A 21,221-nucleotide genomic window follows, 5' to 3' on the forward strand; every position below is an offset into this window, starting at 1 on the left:
ATTCCACAAGTGGAGTCTACGATGGAAAATCTGATTCTGGATGATGATGATGCCTTTTTGACTCAGCAGGGAGAGGACCAAACGCAGAGCGTGAGAGAGATCCCAGGGAAAGATGTTTCTGAATTCCTTCAGCTTGGTTGTCTTTCCCTAACGATCCAAGGCACACTGCAGAAACACACACACACACACACGCACACAAGAACACACGCAATAAAATACCAACATCACACATTTTGGTTTTTGCAAATGATTTCTGTTGATGCCAGTTTTCTCGGTCTAAAAATATGGGAAAATTTTTGAAGCCAATCAGCTTCTCTCTATGCGTTTGCGTGTGCAAGTGTGTGTGTGTGTGCATAACTTTGAATGGCTTGAGTCGCAGTTTGGGGAGTGAGGAGTGTAAATGATGTGTCTGGGAAACCTGCATTCAGAGCTCAACAGACGCAGCTCCCTCCATCCAGCTGGGTTTCTCTGAGATTTCTGGGAGATATGCAGCTCAGTTCTGTGCCAGACAGACGAGTAATATACGACCCCTGCTCGTGCCTCACACACATACACACACACGCAGACACGCACACACACTAAAACAAATGCATAACCACGGTAGTTTCTGCAGAAAGTTTCTACAGAGCTGTCCACATGTTCTGCACTCAGGTTTCAGCCGTCCGGATGCTACAGCGAGAAATTACTGAACCAGTTTTTGCTGATGTTCTTCAAGGTGTGGATCTCAAGGTGAGAAGGACATAAGGAGATCAGGATTTAAGGAAAAAGGGAAGGAGACAGACATTCCATCACAGCCCCTGTGGAGCTCCGGCKGGGACGAGCCTACCATCTGCGATACTCAATTGTGGAAAAAAGGCAGAGCTGCAAGGGATACACAGGTATGCAAGGTTCATTTCCTCTTTGATATACATGGGTGTGTTTTTATTTTTTCTGGCGGGCAGCAGACACGCGAGCTGTCTGAAGTGATGCATGCATCTCGTTTTCTGTGGCGACTACAAGTATGATTCGTTTGTGAACAGGAATGTGGCCTCTCAGAGACTTCCCTTGGCTTTTAATTCCCCTGTGTGCAGTGGCTGTGTGTGCAGGTAGACCACACACACACGCACGCACGCACACATACACACTCCCAGCTGCATTTAAATACRAGCACCAGTCCAGCTTTTCCAGTTCTTTTGTATCACCAGGAGATGCYGTTTTACAGGTGTAGATGGTGCGAAGGTGTACAATGGGTCGATGGAAATGTGTCACCATCCTTGCGATGAGCTGCTGGATTTGATCACMGAGATCCACGGTCTGCGGATCGTGACCAACAACCTGCTGGAAGATCTAGAGAGAGTAGTAAGATGCACACAACTAGATGCTCTGCTGAACAACTGCTGAAATYTTTTTATGTTGCACTATTTTATCAGTTTAAATTAGAATTGTTAGTTTTCCTGTTCAGGTAGAGCAATGTCCCTCTTTTACATATTAGATTCTTCAGGGAWCTATTTTKGGTCCTCTGCTCTTCACATGATGCTTTGCAAAAGTATTCGTACCCCGTGAAACGTTTTACATCTTGTATGTTACTACCACACACTTTAATTTATTTTGGTGGGACTACAGAGCAACATGAAGTAGCACATGCTTATGAAATGTCAGGGAAAGGACCTGGATTATAAAATAATTTACAAAGCAGAAACGTTTCGCATGGTTTTGTATTTAGCCACCTAAAAAATTTGTTATGTTTTTTTTTGTGCAAATTATAAAAATGTCCTTTATTAAGTTAAACTATTCAATAAAATGTAACTTTTTTCTACAATATCAAAATAAAGAGTTTGGTGCTTCTCTTTTAGGAAAAGTACTCCAGAACAACTTGCTTTAAAATGTTCTAGAATTACCAACTTAAAAAATGCCAATACTTATCTTTGCATTTATGTTATTTTAATAATTATGCATTTTAATAATTATTAAATACACATATATTAACATGGTTAACCATGATGATTGCTTCGTTCTCAGCTATTCTTGCAGTTCAACTTCAAATGTTTTTTTTTTTWWATATCTGGTAATTAAGTGAAWKAAGTGAAAAATGGATCAAGGGATCATTAAGTGATCCAAAAATGTAGTTTAGTATACTTTAGAGTAGATATTTACTTTTGTCTGTACTTGTAAACCTTAAATAGATTGCACAAGATRATTTTTATGATGTGGTTTGGGACAAAGACTGGAAATACAAGCAAAAAAACAAAACAGAAAAATGTATATTTCTGTGCTCTTTAAAAGATTATATAAAAACTTCCTTATGTTAATAAAGAGCCTTTAACCTAAGAGCAACTCATCTTTCAGAAGATTGACTGACTATAATTTATGGTGAACTTCAYAGTAGTTCAAAGGGAAAATAAAGGATAAAACATTCTCTTCTAATCATAAAATTATAACTTATAGTATTTCCACAAGGCAGACCATTTGCCAATTCAACACTCTTATTACATATCTTGTAACACCTTGATCTTATTTTCCTCTCTTAGCATTTCTTGGATTTCATTTTTTTTGTCCCGTCAGTCAAAAGAAAATGAGGGGATGCGAATATCCTTGRCTGAGCTGAGTAACGACAGCAGCACAGTCGACGGAGACGAGGAGGACAACTACCTGGACAGGGACAGGGACGGGGAGGTGTGGTGCATGCAGGATGGACGAGTGTACGAGCAGGGGGATGTCTGGGAGGTTGACAGCTGCACCTCCTGTGCTTGCCAGGTCAGTGCTGAGCAAATGTGGAGTCATGACAACCTGAAATGTGAAACACAAGCCTCTGGTGGGATGAAGGATCTGTCAGAAGCAGAAGAGAAAGCAAGAGTCAAACCAAAAAAATATATTTTTCATCAGTTTTGATGTTTAACTCAAGCTGCATGAAATTATTTAAAACAAATAAGGTTTCAAGCTCTTTTCCCCTGCTTTTAACAGTTCACCTACATTTCGACACGAGAGATACCGATCTCCAAGTCTCAATCTTAAAAAAGAAGGAAAGAAGCRTTTTATCTGGAAAGTCGTAACATAACTCAACTTTTGCTCAGTGGGGAAGTTTTAAATGTGTCCAGTGTGGTTACATTTATCTCAACGAGACCCAGTCTTTGTTTTCCTATTGCTTCATCCGCTTCCCTGAGTCTGTTTCTCTTTAGAAAATATCATTAGTTTAAGTCAAGAATGCGTTCAGGGAGAAGACAGGCTTATTCCTGACAGCATTTCATTCCTCTGGCGTGAATCGAAACATCTGGATCGAATAACATGATCYGTTTTCGCCCAATTTAAATTTATCACATTCCAGGATGGAAAAGTGGTGTGTAAGCAGGTGCTGTGCCCCCCTGTCTCCTGCATCAGTCCATCCTTCGTGGATGGAAAATGCTGCCTTGTGTGTCTCGGTGAGTGGCATTAGACTCAATCATTTCTGCCAAGGATCCATTGGTGTGAAAAAAATATTTAACCGCAGATTTCTCTCTGTGAAGAAGATGAAGACGGCTGGTCCCCGTGGTCTGAGTGGACCCACTGCTCCGTCACCTGCGGACGTGGAGGGCAGCAACGAGGTCGATCCTGCAACGGCATCAACGGCTGTGCCGGGCCCTCGCTTCAAACCCGCAGCTGCTCACTGATGAAGTGCGACCGCAAAGGTAAGGACATCAGCCTTCATAACTATTCTACAAAAAAGAAATCTCTCTTTGCCTACAAGTTTCACTCACAGCTGGAGACTTTTTTTTTTACCCCAATCCAGTACTACTCCCGGACAGTCGCTTACTCAGAGTCTATCCCCACCGCTGTTGTAAGCTGACCCTATGTGGATTTTATGCCTCATGTACTATCCGTCCTTTTGAACAAACATCAGGAACTTTCCTTCTCAGCATTCCCTGCCTGCCAGGTCTTTATTTGCCCTCTGAAGCATTGCCCCAGTCACAGCAACTGCTCTCAGCAGCTGGATAGCTGACGTGGAGGGATTTGATCCAGCCAGCTTGACTGCACTTTGCAGCCAAATCCTCGTATTTGCACCGGTTAAGTTTGTTCACCGCATTTGCACTGATTTCCTGAGGGAGAGTAAGCTCACTTGTTTGGACCTTCTTGGTTGCTTGGGACTGCACCGCAACATCTGTCCTAAATTCTGTTTGTATGTTTTCTGGTGGGAAGATTAGACATCTGTCCAAATCAACTCATTTTTCATGACTCGCTTGTATTCACAAGAGATCTTGGACCTRATGCTACCCTCTGGTTGGTCTCTGCTGATCTTACAATGCTGTTTATTTAGTGGTGTTGCCCCCTAAGGTGTTATTACTTTCGGACATCCTGCATTCCTCCAGCAGTTCTAGGGTAAAATCTTGATAGTAGACTAACAAATGTAATATTTATTAGATGAAAGACAGCAGAAATAGCAGAAATGATACTTGCTATAGATCTTTCCAATCCTCACCGATGATCATAAGACATGTATCATGACTTAAAGTGTGAGATCCTGGATAAAAGTGACTAAAASGAACTTCCTCTGTAGGGTGGCTGGGTTAAGCCTTTGAGATAGGAGTAGGTGCTCCATCCTCACTCTCTCACACCCTCAACATCMCAAGTAGYGAGTTGAAGTGGTTATRGATTTTTTTCAGGATGTCTTTGGGTACGTCCTTTTTGTACTTGAGTACAATACATGTCATGGCCATACCACCTATGAGATGGTTCCAAAAAATGGGGAGGAACCGCATAGAATCTTTAAACCAAAACAAATCTGGGAAAGAACCATTTAAAAGCCATGCCAGTGGAGAAGTGGATTGAGAGGAATGTTTTGAAATTCCCAAGGAACAGCTTGAAAACGTCATGGGTTAATGGGTTATCTGATTTTGCCTCTGACTTATTTGCACTTCGATCCCCACTGATGACAGAAGATGGATGTCCAGCCAAATCAAGCATGTCTCCATTATCAACATAATGCAGTTCAGAGTCCAGCAGTTCTACTGGTTACAATAAAATATGAGCCCTCTTTGTTTTCTCATTTTGGATGGTCTTTGACATAAACACTCCATCTAGATCYGACACTTAGTGGCTTTCTGAGAGACCGGTAGATATCTTAGATAWTTCACAATCCATATACAGACAATACGGTGACTGAGCCTTTGGAGTTGTTTAAATCTCTTCTTCAGAACCAYTTCTTTCTTGATTCAAATAGAGCATGAAACCTTTATAAAAGTTGGTGGTCAATTTTCTTGTTAAATGTGCTGAAGTTGACCGAGACACATCAGATCAAAGTGAGTTAAGTGATTAATTATTTCAGTGTTCTTACAATCTAAATTTGTATAATTGTTTCATGTCTAGGACGCACAGATGGGAACTGGGGCCTTTGGTCTCCTTGGTCTGCATGCACAACCACATGTGGTGAAGGCAACATCACACGGGTCCGTATGTGCAACAATCCTCCACCATCGAAGGGGTCCAAGGGCTGCAAGGGAAACGYTAGAGAGACAAAACCATGCAACAACACAGTCTGCCCTGGTGAGCACACACACATGATTTCAATACAGGCCTGGATTACAATTAAATTATGTATTTTCCRTTTCTGTGTTTGTAGTCGCAGGAGGTTGGACAGCCTGGAGTGAGTGGTCGCAATGCTCGASTTCCTGTGGTGGAGGCCTTATAAGCCGCCRGCGGGAGTGTTTGAACCCCGCCCCTCAGAACGGCGGGAAACCTTGTGCTGGGGAAACTACAGACTACGAAGCATGTAACAAACAGCCATGCCCTGTTGGTAAATCAAACCTCGAGCAGTATATTTTTATGTTTTGTAAGGACCCCCTTGAAAATGAGATGATACATCCCAATGGGTTGTCCTTAAAACAAATAAATAAATACATTATTTTTACTGTGAAGGCAAATATTATTTCTCAAGCAGACTAAACCTCAAAATTAATGGRTAACTTTTTATTTTGGGAAACATATTTTAAATAATACTGGTTTAAATAAAATCCTGAGGTGTTTGTTCTGCTTTYATGCCACTAAAGAGGCAGAGATGACAAAATAATTAAAATCCTAGAATATATTAGGTTCCACTAACGCTATCCTTCCTTTGCTTAAATCTCTTTTAGATCTGTGTTTGCATTCAAATCCATGTTTTTCTGGGGTGAAATGCACATCAATGAGTGACGGAGCTTGGGAATGTGGAGATTGTCCTGTTGGTCTGAAGGGGAATGGCACACACTGTGAAGACGAAAATGAGGTACAGTGAACCCTCACTATAATGCGGTTCACCTTTCGCGGTCTTGCTGCTTCGTGGATTTTTTTTGTGTGTGTAGTTTTTATTTTTTTACAGTGCATTGTGTTCTGCGTGCTGATTGGCTAAAATATACATAATACAAATTGGCCATTCAGGAGATAGAAACTGAAACTTTGAATGCCTGCTGAAAAAAAATCTGTGGCCGGAGGCTCTGCCGTAGATACAGCTGTGAATCTCGCAAAGAAGCTTGGAGGTTAATGACATGACTGCTGATGACATTAATGCTGTGATTGATGCACATGCACATCCGCTGACCTGAAAACAGGTTTTGTTTTTTGGTTTCAATGTAGAGTATTTAATTATGCTCTGTAATAGTTGTAAAAAAATAAAGGTAACTACTTTGCGGATTTCACTTATCGCGGGTTGTTTTCGGAACGCAACCCCCACGAAAAACGAGGGATCACTGTAGACAAAAGACTAGAATTAATTTAATTAGCTTTCACTGGTTCTACTTAGATTTAGAAAAGTAACTGATCTGAGGAAAATATTTGGTCAGCCCTCTCTAATATCCCCTAAAGAGTTTTTGGCCTAATTTGGGGTCTTTGCTCTTTGGTGGAATACAGTCTGCAGATCCACAGGGGTTCCAGTCAGGAGTCACTAACAGCCAAAACACTTTCTTTAGTCTTCAAGTGCATTTTGAGGTACCCCACACTCTCTCTTTTGCTACTGGCTGCAACACAAGCCCAAACCCTATGCTCAAAGTTGGAGGTATCTTGAAGAAAGTCTGAACTCTTTTGCCGTGGATACTTACTTTCTCCCAAAGATTAACATTGAGCATGTTAGTTTGCTATAATCTTTTCTAAAATATATATTTCTTCAAGTTTCACAGTCTTTTCCATGGATCATCTTTATTTCAAAGTACTATTCCGGAAGCACAAGGTTGATGCCATGATGAAGTAATTTTCTTTAAACTGTCAAGTGTATTGAAAAACACTTAACAGTGAGCTTCTCTGTGCTACTGGCTGCAAAACAAACTCAAGTCATCATTCTGCTAAGACAACAGTTAGTTATCTTAAAAATCTCAACTCTTAATGTAAACATGATCTTTCCCACTGCAGCTTAGACCGAACTTAACAGTTTACTAAAATCTTTATCATATTATATATTTCTGCAGCTCTCACTGCATTCTCTGGCACTGCGCGCATTTTTTTCTTCTTCTCCTTTTTCAGAGCACATTCTCTGTAAGAACAAGGTTGGAGGATTCTGATTATTTAAAGGGCCTTGACATTTGCATCTTTCATAGCAACGACTGTGGACGTAGCTCTGACAAGCTTATTAAAATTTGAGACCTTGGCAACAGTTTTCTGAAAGATCTAATTTCCAGGGGTATTGAAACTTTTTTAATAGTTATCTTTTCTATTTTTTCCCTGTTGGTGTAAGCGTGAAAATTGGAGTTATGAAATGTAAAATGTTTTATTGTGAAAGGTTCCCCGGATGGGAGAGAGAGAGGGAACATTTGATGACAGCTGAGGGCCGGTCAGCTGAGTTGGATGACAGCTGATGGTGTAGCGGAAAAAAATTTAATGTTCGACACCGAGAAAGAGCTCAATTATTTTCTATGGATTATTCTACAAAGGAGAATCACAGTAGCTGGACACCCACGAGTCTTACACTGGTGGCAGCGGTGTTTCTCAGTGTCGAACATTAAATTTTTTTGTCTATGCTCTGCGGAGCACAGACACTTTTGGAGGGAGTTTCCAAAACTAATCGTTAGTAACTCTCTTCTTTGTCGGCAGGTTCGGCATCCCCATGGCGATCCTGTTGTGCAGAAATGGTCATTACATTACTACATGGTCATTCTCTTGCTGGACATTTTGATGCAGTAAAGACTTTACAGTGTGCTCAAGCTAGGTGCTACTGGCCTTACATGTCTCGGGATATAACTGAGTGGTGTTTAGAATGTATGGTGTGCGAGGCACGGCGGCCGCAAAGGCCCCGTCAGCAGGCCCCTTTGAAACATGTTGTTGTCTCAAAACCATTTGAAAAAATAGCGATGGATTTCACTGAATTGTTATGGAAACAGATGCTTGTTGTAATGGACTATTTCACGAAGTACATTAACCTATATGCACTTCCTGACCAGAAAGCCGTTACTGTAGCCAAGTGTTTGTTTGAGGACTACATTTGTCGCCATGGTGTTCCCCACAGCCTACACACTAGGTGAAACAACAAACTAGGTTCGGTCGTCCCATTCGTCCTCCAGACAGGTATAGCCCTGACTTCTGAAGAGTTATTTTACTTGKTTTTTTTTTCCCTTCTTCACTGTTAAGTTATGACTTTTGGTTACTCTGATGCCCTGTTCAGAATGGTTTTTGAAGTCGCATTGTCATTTATTTATTTTTCTCTTCCTTGTTTCCTGTGTTAAAAGTTCATTCCTGTAAAAGTATAATTCTATAATTCTAGTTTATGAAAATGGCTGTTTTCTTGTACTAAATCACCTCATTTTATTTGCTATGTTTTGAAGCGGGGACGCTTCTTTAGTTGTTCTTTTGTTGGGGGAAGTAGTGTAAGCGTGAAAATTGGAGTTATGAAATGTAAAATGTTTTATTGTGAAAGGMTCCCCAGATGGGAGAGAGAGAAGGAATGTTTGATGACAGCTGAGGGCCGGTCAGCTGAGTTGGATGACAGCTGATGGTGTAGCGAAAAAAATCAAATGTTCGACACTGAGAAAGAGCTCAATTATTTTCTGTGGATTATTCTACAAAGGAGAATCACAGTAGCTGGACACCCACGAGTCTTACGTTGGCATAATAAAAGCATGCTATGTTGAATTTAAAACTGCAGCCATCTTGATTTTAACCTATTTTAATGTGGAAGTTGTATATGGACCGTCAATATTAAGAAATGATTGGTGGGTAAAGGTTTTTGCTTAAACAACTTTCATCTCTAATTAGGGGCTCTAAAGACATTTTGACTCTCACTGTGACACAAATCAGCTTGATCACTAGTTTTAAAAATGTCTCTCAGTTCTTTTTATTTCTAAAAACTTTTCAAAAACCATGTCATTTACCTTTCAGTTTACATTAGTCATTCAATGATACACTACTTTTGGTGACTATCAAATGAAATTCTGATCAAATACACTGAAGTTTATAATTGGAATGACACAAAAAGTGGAAAAAGTTCCAAGAGTATGATGTCTTTACCTCTGTGTCTGCAGTGTGAAGTGGCTGAGGTGTGTTTTACAAAATGCGTGAACACGGATCCTGGATTCTACTGCCTTCCTTGTCCTCCTCGGTACAAAGGCAACCAGCTGTACGGCCTTGGATTGCAGGAAGCCAAGAGAACCAGGCAGGTAAGTGGGATTTTAAAGTCTACCGTACTTTTTTCCCCTTTAGCCAGAACAAATACACAACAAAGATTTTTGGACTCTCAATTCTAGGTGTGTGAACCATATAACCCTTGCAAAGAAAACACACACACTTGCCACCAGTTTGCTGACTGCATGTACCTGGGCCTGGCATCAGAGGTCTTGTTTAAATGCTCGTGTGCTGTTGGCTTTGCTGGCGATGGCTCTGTGTGTGGTGAGGACTCTGATCTGGACGGTTGGCCCAATGAGAGTCTACCCTGCAAGCAGAATGCCACATATCACTGTGAACAGGTGAGAGAACCACCTAAAAATAAATAAAAATACTCCTACAATTATGCTTTTTAATCACTGGATGTGTTCTGATTGGCTGCAGGATAACTGCCCCGTGCTGCCAAATTCTGGACAAGAAGACTTTGACAAGGATGGACATGGGGACGCCTGTGATCCTGATGATGACAATGACAACATCCTAGATGAGAGGGTGAGACCGTTTGGCAGCTTCCCAAGCAAACTGCTTTCATTCAGGGCTTGATTGCATTGCCAAGTAAATTTCGCCTCACTGTGCTGACATAGTTTACTTTAATTTAATTAAGACAGTGTGCATAGGAAAAAATTCACCCATATTTAGGTTTATCTAAAAAAATTCTACCCAGAGCAAAAAGCACCCAATTTACAAAGATCTAGCGCTGTTTGTGACAGGCAGATTATGTGAAAAATGTATGTTTTTTTCTAGGTGTTTATAGGCGTAAAAGCATTTTTGACACCCCTCAAATATTCAGTTTTGTTCACACACTTTAATATCTTTGAAGTCAGAAAAAGTTGCCCCCACTCCTCAGTTTCAGCTTTGAGATGTTTGAGGGGTTTCCTGTATGTACAGCCTGTTTCAAATCAGCACAAAGCATCTCAGTAGCATAAAGGTCTGGGCTTTGACTCAAGACTTTCCATTTCTTAGTTTTTATGCAACCTTTGGTGGGTTTTCRAGTATGTTTTTGTTCATTGTCACAGTATAGGCCTCTTTTTATTTTATACAGATGGTTGTACATTTTCCTGTGGTACAGTGGAAATTATGGTTGATTCTATGATGATAAGGTGAAAAGATTCTGCTGCACCAAAGTGTCTCCAAACCATAAAACTTCTGCTGTAGGTCCTGTGAAGAAATGTTAGAGGAGTTTTGAAGACTTTTTGGCAAGCTACGGTCTACTTCTATGGAGTGCTGGGGGTGACAAAATTAAATAACTATAAAATGAAAGACACTTGTCTTGTATTAATTAATTAAATGTATCAAAAATATTGAAAACACCAATAATTAATTAAATGTATTATGAACTTATTAAAAACATCAATCAATAACTAAATATGGAATTCAATAATTAAATGCACAATTAAACAATTAAATGTCCCATGAAATAAGAACAAGTACCGTTTTAGATCATAAATTTAAGTGGCCAAATGTCCTTTTGAAGAAAATATATTATTTCATTGCACTTGATATGATAAGCCTATGTGTAATTCCAGCAAATAACACTACTCCCACTGTTGCATTTTTCTATTACATTTTACAGAAAAGTTTCAAATCTGTTTTCCTGAGTCTTTATTGTTTATTGATATTATTTATAACAAGATATTATAAATTAGGTGCCAATTTCTTGAATGTGGTGGACTTACTTGGCATGTTTGGATTACCAAACAAYTAGAGCAATCGGCAGTATTGTCCCAAAAACTGGATCAAAATGTCAGCTAATACCACATGTTGAGGTCGGGATTAAGTTTYAACTTTTTTTTGTTTTGTTTTTGTATTTTCTTGGTTACGTTACATTTTACATGCTCTGCCTTCTTCTGTTTTTATTTTGCATCTTTTTTTTCCTTCCTGTGTTTTTCTACACCTGTGCTCAGTTTTACAGCATCATAAATTCAAAGYGTCGGRAGTTGTTGTGCAAGTATAAGCATCTGAATGTGTTTTTTTGGCAAAGGACAATTGCCCGCTGACGTACAACCCTCGGCAGTTTGACTCTGAYGGGGACGGGGTCGGGGATTCCTGCGATAACTGTCCGTTTGACAGCAACCCGAAGCAGACAGACACCGATGGCAACGGAGAAGGAGATGCCTGCAGCATCGACATCGATGGAGATGGTAAAAGCTATAAAGTGGCTTTAAACCTGCAGAAACTTTCAACTAACCGTCAAGCTGCCTTCTGACTTTTTGTAATGAAAGTCCAAACTTCTACATTTTGGGAGGGAGCAACTTTTAAAGCTGGAAAACTGTCTGAGTGATTGATTCATGGGGACAGTGYGACTGGGAGTGAATGATTAGATTCAGCAGACTATAAACAATTTCACTGATAAGAAAGGGTATATTTCAATTCCAACTGAAAGACATTCAAGTTTAAAAAACCTATTAGGGTGTGAATAACAACATTTGTTTATGGAAAGCTTTCCATAAATGATAAATAAAAGGKACAAGGATAACATGTCAAATGAATGTTGGTGATGTAATGCTTCACAACTCAATTCAGCTTAACTGGGAGAAAAAACTATGACCTGCTATATGTAAAAAATAAACAGTCTGCTTGAAGCATTTAACAAAATCAAAATGATAAACATTAAAATTAGAGATGTGCCTATCAGGTTTTTTCCTGCCTATACCGATCACCCATGAGGGCCGATCACCAATACCAATCACATAATTATTTTATTTTTTTATCATAAACACTACCGGTTACATTATGTGGAAAAAGGAACCATGAATTCACCTTAATTTAGACAAAAACTTGTTTTTAATAACTTTTTCCAAGAAAAAAACAAAACAGGCATTGTGCAAATTGTACTGCTATCGGTAATACTATCTTTAACAGACTGATAACATATGAAGGCTCTGAAGAGGCTAAATAATGCAAAGAGACAAAATAAAACCTCTCAACATTGCCAAAAAAATTCAAGTATAAAACTTAACATTCAAAGGCAAATACAGGTTCCATTACAATAAACAATCCTGAGTTACTGAATGAAAACTTCCTGATAGCATGGCGGCTAGCTGATTACTGCTAGTTCTGAGTGGCTGTTTCTGATTGAGCGGAGTAATTATGCAGAGCAGGGAGGAGATCGATTATTTTTTTAGAGATTATCTGTCTCATGTTAGGACAGCTAAAGTTTTAATAYGTATGTAAAATGTATTTTTTTAGGTTAGATGCTGCATCTTTAAACAGAGGTTCGGTGTGAGAGTCACAATATTAGTACCTGTAGCGCGTAGGAGCGGTTCAACAGCGAGAGCAGAACCAGCGTCTTACATTGCAGCTCGAAGACTTAAATAGTTTTGCGGGTTATTTGTTTAGCTCATGCTAATGAGTGAGTGTTTGTAGCTGTGCGCTGCTTTACCTGCTATCTGATCCTCCATATGTCTTTTTTACTGCAGTGAACCTCGATATAGCCAAACTCCGTCAAGTATTTCATTGTTTTTATGTCGTATTAGCTTCGTTGTGTTGATGCATTTTGACGTGCTTCAATTTTCCGCCACAACACGCAAACTTCCCCATTCACTCAGTGCGTTATAGTTCGACATCGCTTAGGATTTGTTGCTGGACCATGGTTGTTGGTGAACATACATTGTACAAAATACATTTATAGCCACAAATGTGAGTATAAATCTATTGTCAAATAAGACGAGCTAAAAACAAGATAATGAAGCAATGGTGCTGTTTCAGCATCTTACCTTATAAGATGAACTGAGGGGAAGAAATAAAACTGGGGTGTAATAAATCTAAATTTGTCTTTTTACTGTTCCCCTAATTTTCCTATAGAGAAACTGAATGAGCGTGACAACTGTCCTTCTGTATACAACACTGACCAGAGGGACACTGATCTGGATGGTGTTGGAGATCAGTGCGACAACTGTCCTCTTCTACACAACCCACTGCAGGTTCCTACCAACACACACACACACACACACACACACACACACACACGCGCACACACACACACACACACACACACACAAATATCCCAGTGTTGTAAATGAATACAACCACTTTGTAAAAACTTTGGCTGGGCTTGTAGATTGACTCTGACAGTGACCTGGTGGGGGACTTGTGCGACAACAACGAGGACATCGATGAAGATGGACACCAAAACTCTCTGGACAACTGTCCCTACATTGCCAACAGCAACCAGGCCGACCATGACAAGGATGGAAAGGGAGATGTTTGCGACCATGACGATGACAATGACGGGATCCCCGATGACCGGGACAACTGCAGACTGGTTCCCAATAGAGATCAACTGGACTCCGATGGTTTGTTTTTCCACAGTTTTAAGAGCCATTTAATTTACCATTACACAAAATGTGACAATGTTAATGTTAGCTTGATTTCAATGACAGTGCTAGGGCTAGCAACATTTAACTATTGAATTGCTTCAGATACAACAAAGTGGGACTGCAGTATAATGCTAATTTAATATTGTGTCTCTTTACCAAGCTTCACATATAGGCAGCCATTACTCACTCACTGAACAATACTGTTTCTCTGGTTCTTGCAATAACCCATAAGGAAATGTCAATTATACAGATAAAGGGACCAAAATAATGTCCTTTGTGTGAGAACCGTCTCAGAATGTGCAAAACACAATAAGTGTGTTTTGCTAAGCTACAAAGTCGGCCAGCATTAGCACTAAATAGCCTCCAGAAATATGTCCCATTTTCCACACAATACGAATCGCAAACTGCAACGTTACGCGACTCACCAGTTGACACTCGATTTAATTACCTCTTCAACTCTTAAAGATAGCTAAATACATATGCATTGAAATATATTTTACTGACCTGTGATGTGACACAGGTTGAGCTTCGTTTAGCATCTAAACGGTTTATTCTTCTTCTGTGTCCTTCACCTTCTCTACTCCACGAATGCGACATGCGCTCCTAGCGGTGATATGTAGAATCACACCGAATAACTGAAATAACATTAAAAACATTATCACAATGAGAAATTAAAGATAGAAAAGGAAAAAATAATGTTGGGGTGCCTGTTTTTATACCTGGATGGTGTTTTCATTAGCAATAACGCTTTCCAACCTCAAAGACTTGAAGCTCATCACCAGATAAATTCTTAAAATACCAGTGGAAATATGCAAGAAATGGTCAGTGATTCTAGGAATTGCTTGGCTGTTCCAATGTCAATAAAGATTTTCCACTGAACATTAAGAAGAGTTCATGCATTTTTTTGTAAAATATAAATCATAACAAAAGAGTTGTTTTAGTTTTTGAAAGTTAACACTCATTTTACATTGCTTTATTATCTTTTGAGTATGTCTGTCAGGGGTGTGAATAATCAGGGTGTGTGAATAATCACCTTAWGCATTTAGTAGGTATTTCCTGATGCCAAAAATAATTGAAAATAAATTCAATAAAGTCTTCATAAATCCCAAACTACCTTTTAGTAAATACTTGTACAGTCCAGATCACTTTAAAAAGCTGTGAAATATATAGAAATCATATGCTAACAGCCACTGTTATCTTAAAGTTCTTACACTGGGACTGACTGATAAGAAAATAATCAATAGAAAACTCATTATGGGAGCATCTGTCAAATTCCAGGCTTTTTTCCAGGTAATCTTGACGCCCTCACAAGATGGTGCCCTGGGCAGTTTGGTTCAAGTTCCAAACTACATAACTTTATGAGTCAGTTCTTCCTTTTCTCCCTGCGCACTGACTCTCAGGTGACGGCAGTGGAGACGCATGCTTTGACGACTTTGACAACGACAGTATTCCAGATGCACTGGATCCCTGTCCTCTCAACCAGGATATTGGGGCGACAGACTTCAGGAAGTTTCAGGGCGTATTACTGGACCCCAAAGGCACCACGCAGTCTGACCCTTTGTGGGTGATTCGCAGTCAAGGGACAGAGCTGCTGCAGAAAGCCAACTCTGACCCTGGAATTGCTTTAGGTGAGTTATGAAAACAAACAATAGTCGTGATATGGTTTAGCAAGAAAGCTAATATGTCTACATTTGAATAGGGTATGACAAGTTCAGCGCTGTGGACTTCAGTGTGACATTTTATGTGAATACCAACCGTGATGACGATTATGCAGGGATTGTGTTCGCTTATCAGTCCACTCGTCGGTTCTACGTTGTCATGTGGAAACAGGTGAGGCTTGTATGTGGATTTCAACAAAGAAACCTTTCACGGACACTACTGACGTCGCATAAATATTTCATCAACTGCACCATGAAGCCTTAAATCAAAAACCACTCTTAAAATTATCTTCACAATTACCCCTTTAATTCAGTATTAACCTTCTATTTCTTTTTATATTACAGCTTTCATTGGCAGAAAAAAAATGTCAGGGTTAACATTAGAAAAGACTTTATGCTCATCTTTTTTTCTTTTTTTTTTTAATCAACCACCCTCTCTCACAAACATATTGTTAATCAGCCTTTACTTGTCAGTTTATTATCATTCCTTCTTTGCATGCAGGTGTCTCAGGGTTACTGGGAGCAAAGGCCCTCCAAAGCTTTCGCCACATCAGGATTGTCAATAAAACTGGTCCATTCCAGCACAGGACCAGGGGAGTACCTGCGTAACGCTCTGTGGCACACTGGAAACACAAGACACCAGGTAAAATATAACATTTTGAACAAACCTTTAAATTAAAAAAATAACTAAAAAAAATAAAAAAGGTCCAGTTCCTGTCAAACAAGACGTTCAAGTATCTTGGTTCTTCAGTGATAGTAGAATGGAGMGCTACATTGTCCGGAGTCTCATCTGCTGTAATTTGGAAGCAATCTGGTATTCTGAAGATTGAGCTGAGCCAAAAAGAAAAAAAGCTCTCGGCTTAACGGTCCATCTAAGTTCCGACCATCACTTATGATCACGAGATTTGGATCATGACTAGATCACAACAAGATCCCAAACAAAAGCAGCTGTGCTGAGCTTCCTCCCTACAGAGGCTGGCCTCACTCTAAGAGATGAGATGAAGAGCAATATTATCTGGGGGTTGTTGAAGTAAACCCAATGCTCCTCTCTATCGAAAGACATCAGTAAATCTGGTGTCTTTTGGAGAGTCTTCCAAAAGACTCTCCAGATTTTCTAGAAAATTCTCAATGGGAGAATACCTAAAAATTTACTTGGATAAATCATAGTTTTGAAATAAGGTCATTWAAAAAAAAGTAGGGCTTTCTTGGGAAAACCAAGAATTGATATTCTACTTGTGACTAAAGAGATTGCCTCTACCTTAAGTTTTAAAAACAAACTTTTGAGAACAAAAGTTGTGTCTGTTTCAGGTCAGAACATTGTGGCATGACCCCAATAAAATTGGCTGGAAGGACTACACAGCGTATCGCATGCACCTTATACACCGACCCAAGACTGGGTTCATCAGGTACAGTAAAGGTTATTATGGGTTATTGATTTTTCAGTGAAACAGACCTTCAGCCCTCCAGCACTTATAATAAAAACCAAGCTGCCATGTGTGACTTACTTATCTGGAAACCTTGCTAAATTGAATAGATTCTCCAGCTTGTAGCTATAGGAAATTCTTAACAGGACARCAGAGTTTTTAGATTTGGCACATTCAGCTCTAGATTTTTACTGTGCTTAGCCTTGGAAATATCATCCATCTCTAGGAGTTATTTTTATGATAACAGCGTAATCCACTTCTTCTGGTGTACTCGGTTCACCCCAACCTTAAACATCTGCTTCATCTTAGCCCTTCCTCTCATTAATGACTTTTGAAAAGCGTAAAAGACAAAATGAAAAACAACCTTGTGAAATGAGGTATCTGTGCTATGTGTTGTTTCTGTGCAGATGTTGAGATGATCAAAACCACAGAAACTGTTAGCTTTAGAAGAAGAAAAATYGTTTCTSCTGCCATGTCTTCTTAATCAAATTTAAAGCAAACAATAAGCACTTGTCATGCATTCTAGGTACTGAATGATTGCACTTGTACAAAGCGGCACTTTAAAAAGGTGAGGCTGAAAAGAAGCTTGTACTCCTTCATTTTAAGGCACCTATTTTGACTGACATTTCWGAATAAGCGCTCWGAGTCTTTTCTATTTTCTTTATAGATGTGCAGTACATGTTTAGTACCTATAGCATCCAGAACAAAAGAGAAACTTTTGCTATATAGTCTACTTGATGTTGTACAGTTAGGAAAGTATATTGGATCATTGACATGCCTCAGTACACACCGTATTGGTGGGGATTGTAATAGTTGACTACATATTGAAATATTATGCAATTTTTTTGGCTGGGCTTGTAGATTGACTCTGACTTTTTTTTTCTTTGTTCAACAAATAACACGCAATTTGCCATTTGTTATGCATTAAAATACAAGCTAAAATGCCATTTTGCATTTGTTGTTGGAGAATTAGACTGAAGTTTTATTTTCTTGAGTTGTCAGACCAAACACCACGTGGGAGGAGAGCAGTCTTGGTCACATCTCAACAGTCAAGCAATCAGTTACTCCTTAGTCAGCAATTTTACATTAAATCTTGGGTCATTGTTTAGAGTTTAATCTGATGAGTCTCTTACATGTTGTGGTTAGTTTCTCTATGTAGAAAGTTTACATTTGAAGCATAAATGTTCTTAGTTACAACGTAAGTTTCGGCAAGTTGTTYGCCACATGAATAACTCAAACYTGCCTAGTTTTCACCTGCGCTGTGCTCTTGTTGCAGGGTTGTTGTGTACGAGGGCAGGGGCATTCTGGCTGACTCAGGGGCGGTTTATGACCACACCCTGGCTGGAGGCAGACTGGGACTGTTTGTCTTCTCTCAGGAACAAGTCATCTTYTCAGATCTAAAATATGAGTGCAGAGGTAAGATGTCCAACCAAACTATTTGCTCTCACCACTCATYGCTGTTGTTAATGATTAAAACTTGCAGTGAAAAATAAAAAGAAAATAACTTTTTTCCCCATTTTTGTTCTGACAAACGTTAAGTGTATTTTTCAGGATTGTATGATGGACCAACATAAAGACATGCAACAGTATGAAGCAGATAGAAGACAAAACCGTTTTTAAAAATTACAAACAAAAATATATGGATATAGAAAATACTAATTAATTTACAAAGAACTCTAAAACCAAATTAACATGAATAGTAATTTATTGGACRAGGGAGAGTGGCATGCATTTGTATTCCTCTAAATGGTTTTCTTCAGGATTGCCTTGTATTTAGCTTAATCAATCTTCTCATCAGCTCTGACTAGGATTCCTGTCTCTGCTGAAGCAAAGCCTCTCTATTGCACGATTACACCACTGCCATRTTTCACTCTGAGGTTGGTGCACTCAGGGGGATGTGGACCTTTAGTATTCCTCCACATGCACTTTTTTTTATGAAGGCTAAACGTTCAATTTTGGTCTCATCTCTTGAGCACTTTCTGAATGCAGCTGTTTGGACTGAATTTTATTTATAAAGCCCAGACTAAGGTGGGAAATATATAAATGTATGCCACAGTTTTCACATTTTGATTWGTAAAATATTGTAAAAACAATGAACTTGTTTCCTTCAGCTCCACAATTCTAAGCAACTTTGGGTTCATCTCAATAAAACCCAATAAGATGCACAGAAAAAAAAATGTTCAAGAGTTACAAATAGTCTTAAAAAGGCATGAAAATATTAAGGCAACAAATATCCGTAGTGGTGATATCTCTGTGTCGAGATACGTTATACAGCCTTACATAGTTTGTCAAACTAGTGAATAACGGAGTAAAAATCTGAAGCAGAAAATGGAAATGTTTCACCAATGTAAAAAAGCATAGCACCARRGCTCTGAATTATTGCTTCAGATCATTGCGCCTTTGAAGTAATGTCATTGATCTGGCTTTCTTTTTGATTTTCAGACAACTGAAGCACTTTTTGGGACGTTCAGGATGTTGCACAGAAAACAGCCAGAGACCCACAACAAAAACACAAARAATTTCATTACAAATGGAGGAGAGGGGGAGACAACAGGATGTACCATTTTTTTTATCCTGCCAACACTATCTGTTAGTGACCATCATCTATCTATCTGTCAGCTTTTTATGCAACAGTATTGATTCYAGTCTGTCTCATTCGCTGTATATTACTCCTCTGGCAGCGTGTCTAATGACAGTCCTTGTTGCTTTTTATTTGCGCCTTCCTAATGGTTGTAAATAAGTATTTATTGTGAGAGGCCAGATATAAGACAGGTGAAAATGATGACCGAGTAAACTGGGCACATGTTTGGTGGTAACTTATCAGTAAAAATAATGTTTTTGAATCAACTGCTTTTGTTTTATGGTTTTTTCTTTTGGCTGATGACGCCATAGTGCGTGACGCTAAAACGCACATGCGGGAGACGTGGTCTCTAKCACCCTCTGGTGGGGAATAACGTTATTGCATATTAGAAGGTCAATATCTTCTAATATGCTCATAAATAATAATAATAATAAAAATATTGTAAAGCTTAGACCAATGCTCTAAATTTCTTGGTGTGTAAAASTCAACAATGGAAATCTAAGAATTTTTCTTTTGTTTAGCTTGTAGCCTATGGAATAAAAATAATTTATTCATGTATAGATCATTGGTTAGAGTTTATCTTACAGAATCAAGACAAAAATGTGCCAATATCCAAGAGCTACTGTGTCTYTTTCTCAGAAGCACTTTTAAATCAAATATTTATGCACATCAATCTGATATGAAGACACAGTKTATTACATAGAAACATGAGTTTGATCAGAGAATGAAATTTAAGTTATTTGAAACTGAAATAAAATTTCAAAACTACTTTTTTACATTCAACTTTTTTTCAGCTGTGGTTTTTTTTTTTCCACTCTCAAGCTTCTGGCCTTTTTTCATATGATAGGTCTCATATGGCAGGGAATGTAAAATCCGGACAGCTCAATGTATCAACAAGACAAAGTATTCTCAGCTCATACGATACATCCTTGAATGGTGGCAACTTGAATTGGAAACCTTGAATGAATCTCCTAAAAAGTAATTTTTTACTTTTTCAGTTTTAATGTTGTTTTTCAATTTTAAATCTTTTCTTTCCAGCTCAAAATTTTATTTTTTAGTTTCAAATAATTTTTTCCAGTTTCAAAATATTTTTTTAGGATACATTTTATGGCTCCAATTTGGTTCTGTAGTCATGCACAGTCAATTTTTTTGCTAGGCCCTTTTGGCACACCACATTTTCCCACTTTTATTTGCTATAAACAATCCCTTAATTTTCTCAGCTATGCACCACTTTATGTCAATGAAACATTAAACTTTGTTATTATGACGTGCCATAATGTAAAAATGGCCAAACATAGATTCCTCAGGTATCTCACAACAAAGAGGGATAGCGGAGGAAAACACTCCATTAGTTAAACTTAAAAATAAACATCAGTTTGTCAAGTCAATGCAGTGCAAATAACTCAGCAAGATGATACAATGAGCAGCATCAAAAGCTTCGGACAAGTCTGAAAACACCAAACGTCCTGGGTAAACTGTAAAAAAAACAAACAAACATAAAAACCCGACTAGCTTTTTTCACCCATATTGGGCTTGTGAAAAACTTTAAGTATTTTGATAAACTCGATGAAATGCTRTTATTTTGTTGTTATTCCTAACATAACTAAAATGGAGGACCTCCAGGACTAGTAAATCTAGAGAAAACTGACCTGAGGAAACAAATCCTTTGTTG

The 21,221-nt window shown here is 38.8% G+C and overlaps 1 protein-coding gene and 1 long non-coding RNA gene across 6 annotated transcripts; one reads left to right on the top strand and one right to left on the bottom strand.

Annotated features, from left to right (window-relative positions):
- Positions 1-383: 383 nt before the first annotated feature.
- LOC103481557 (thrombospondin-2-like) lies at positions 384-20,000 on the top strand. 4 transcript variants are annotated; one of them, XM_008437099.2, is made up of 22 exons: positions 384-516; positions 716-878; positions 1,020-1,085; positions 1,202-1,338; positions 2,542-2,733; positions 3,302-3,395; positions 3,480-3,641; positions 5,317-5,493; positions 5,570-5,743; positions 6,081-6,211; positions 9,429-9,563; positions 9,651-9,869; positions 9,952-10,059; positions 11,549-11,708; positions 13,372-13,490; positions 13,628-13,862; positions 15,287-15,514; positions 15,586-15,716; positions 16,047-16,187; positions 16,853-16,950; positions 18,245-18,384; positions 19,411-20,000. In XM_008437099.2, the coding sequence occupies exons 3-22, from the start codon at positions 1,022-1,024 to the stop codon at positions 19,416-19,418; spliced, it is 2,853 nt and encodes a 950-aa protein (XP_008435321.1). In that variant the 5' UTR covers positions 384-516; positions 716-878; positions 1,020-1,021; the 3' UTR covers positions 19,419-20,000. The 4 variants fall into 4 exon arrangements, with proteins under 4 accessions (XP_008435321.1, XP_008435320.1, XP_008435322.1 ...); XM_008437098.2 differs by lacking the exon at positions 384-516 and having other exon boundaries at positions 535-878; XM_008437100.2 differs by lacking the exon at positions 384-516 and having other exon boundaries at positions 535-878; positions 3,483-3,641.
- On the bottom strand, positions 1,241-14,705 carry LOC103481556 (uncharacterized). 2 transcript variants are annotated; one of them, XR_536324.2, is made up of 5 exons: positions 14,391-14,705; positions 9,720-9,835; positions 9,415-9,530; positions 2,629-2,805; positions 1,241-1,326 (listed from the first exon to the last, which is right to left on the bottom strand). It is a non-coding gene; the product is annotated as an uncharacterized LOC103481556 (long non-coding RNA). The 2 variants fall into 2 exon arrangements; XR_001777604.1 differs by lacking the exon at positions 9,415-9,530 and having other exon boundaries at positions 14,391-14,702.
- Positions 20,001-21,221: the final 1,221 nt, after the last annotated feature.

The sequence above is a fragment of the Poecilia reticulata genome, linkage group LG19 (genome assembly GCF_000633615.1).
Source record: "Poecilia reticulata strain Guanapo linkage group LG19, Guppy_female_1.0+MT, whole genome shotgun sequence".
Taxonomy (NCBI): Eukaryota; Metazoa; Chordata; class Actinopteri; order Cyprinodontiformes; family Poeciliidae; genus Poecilia; species Poecilia reticulata.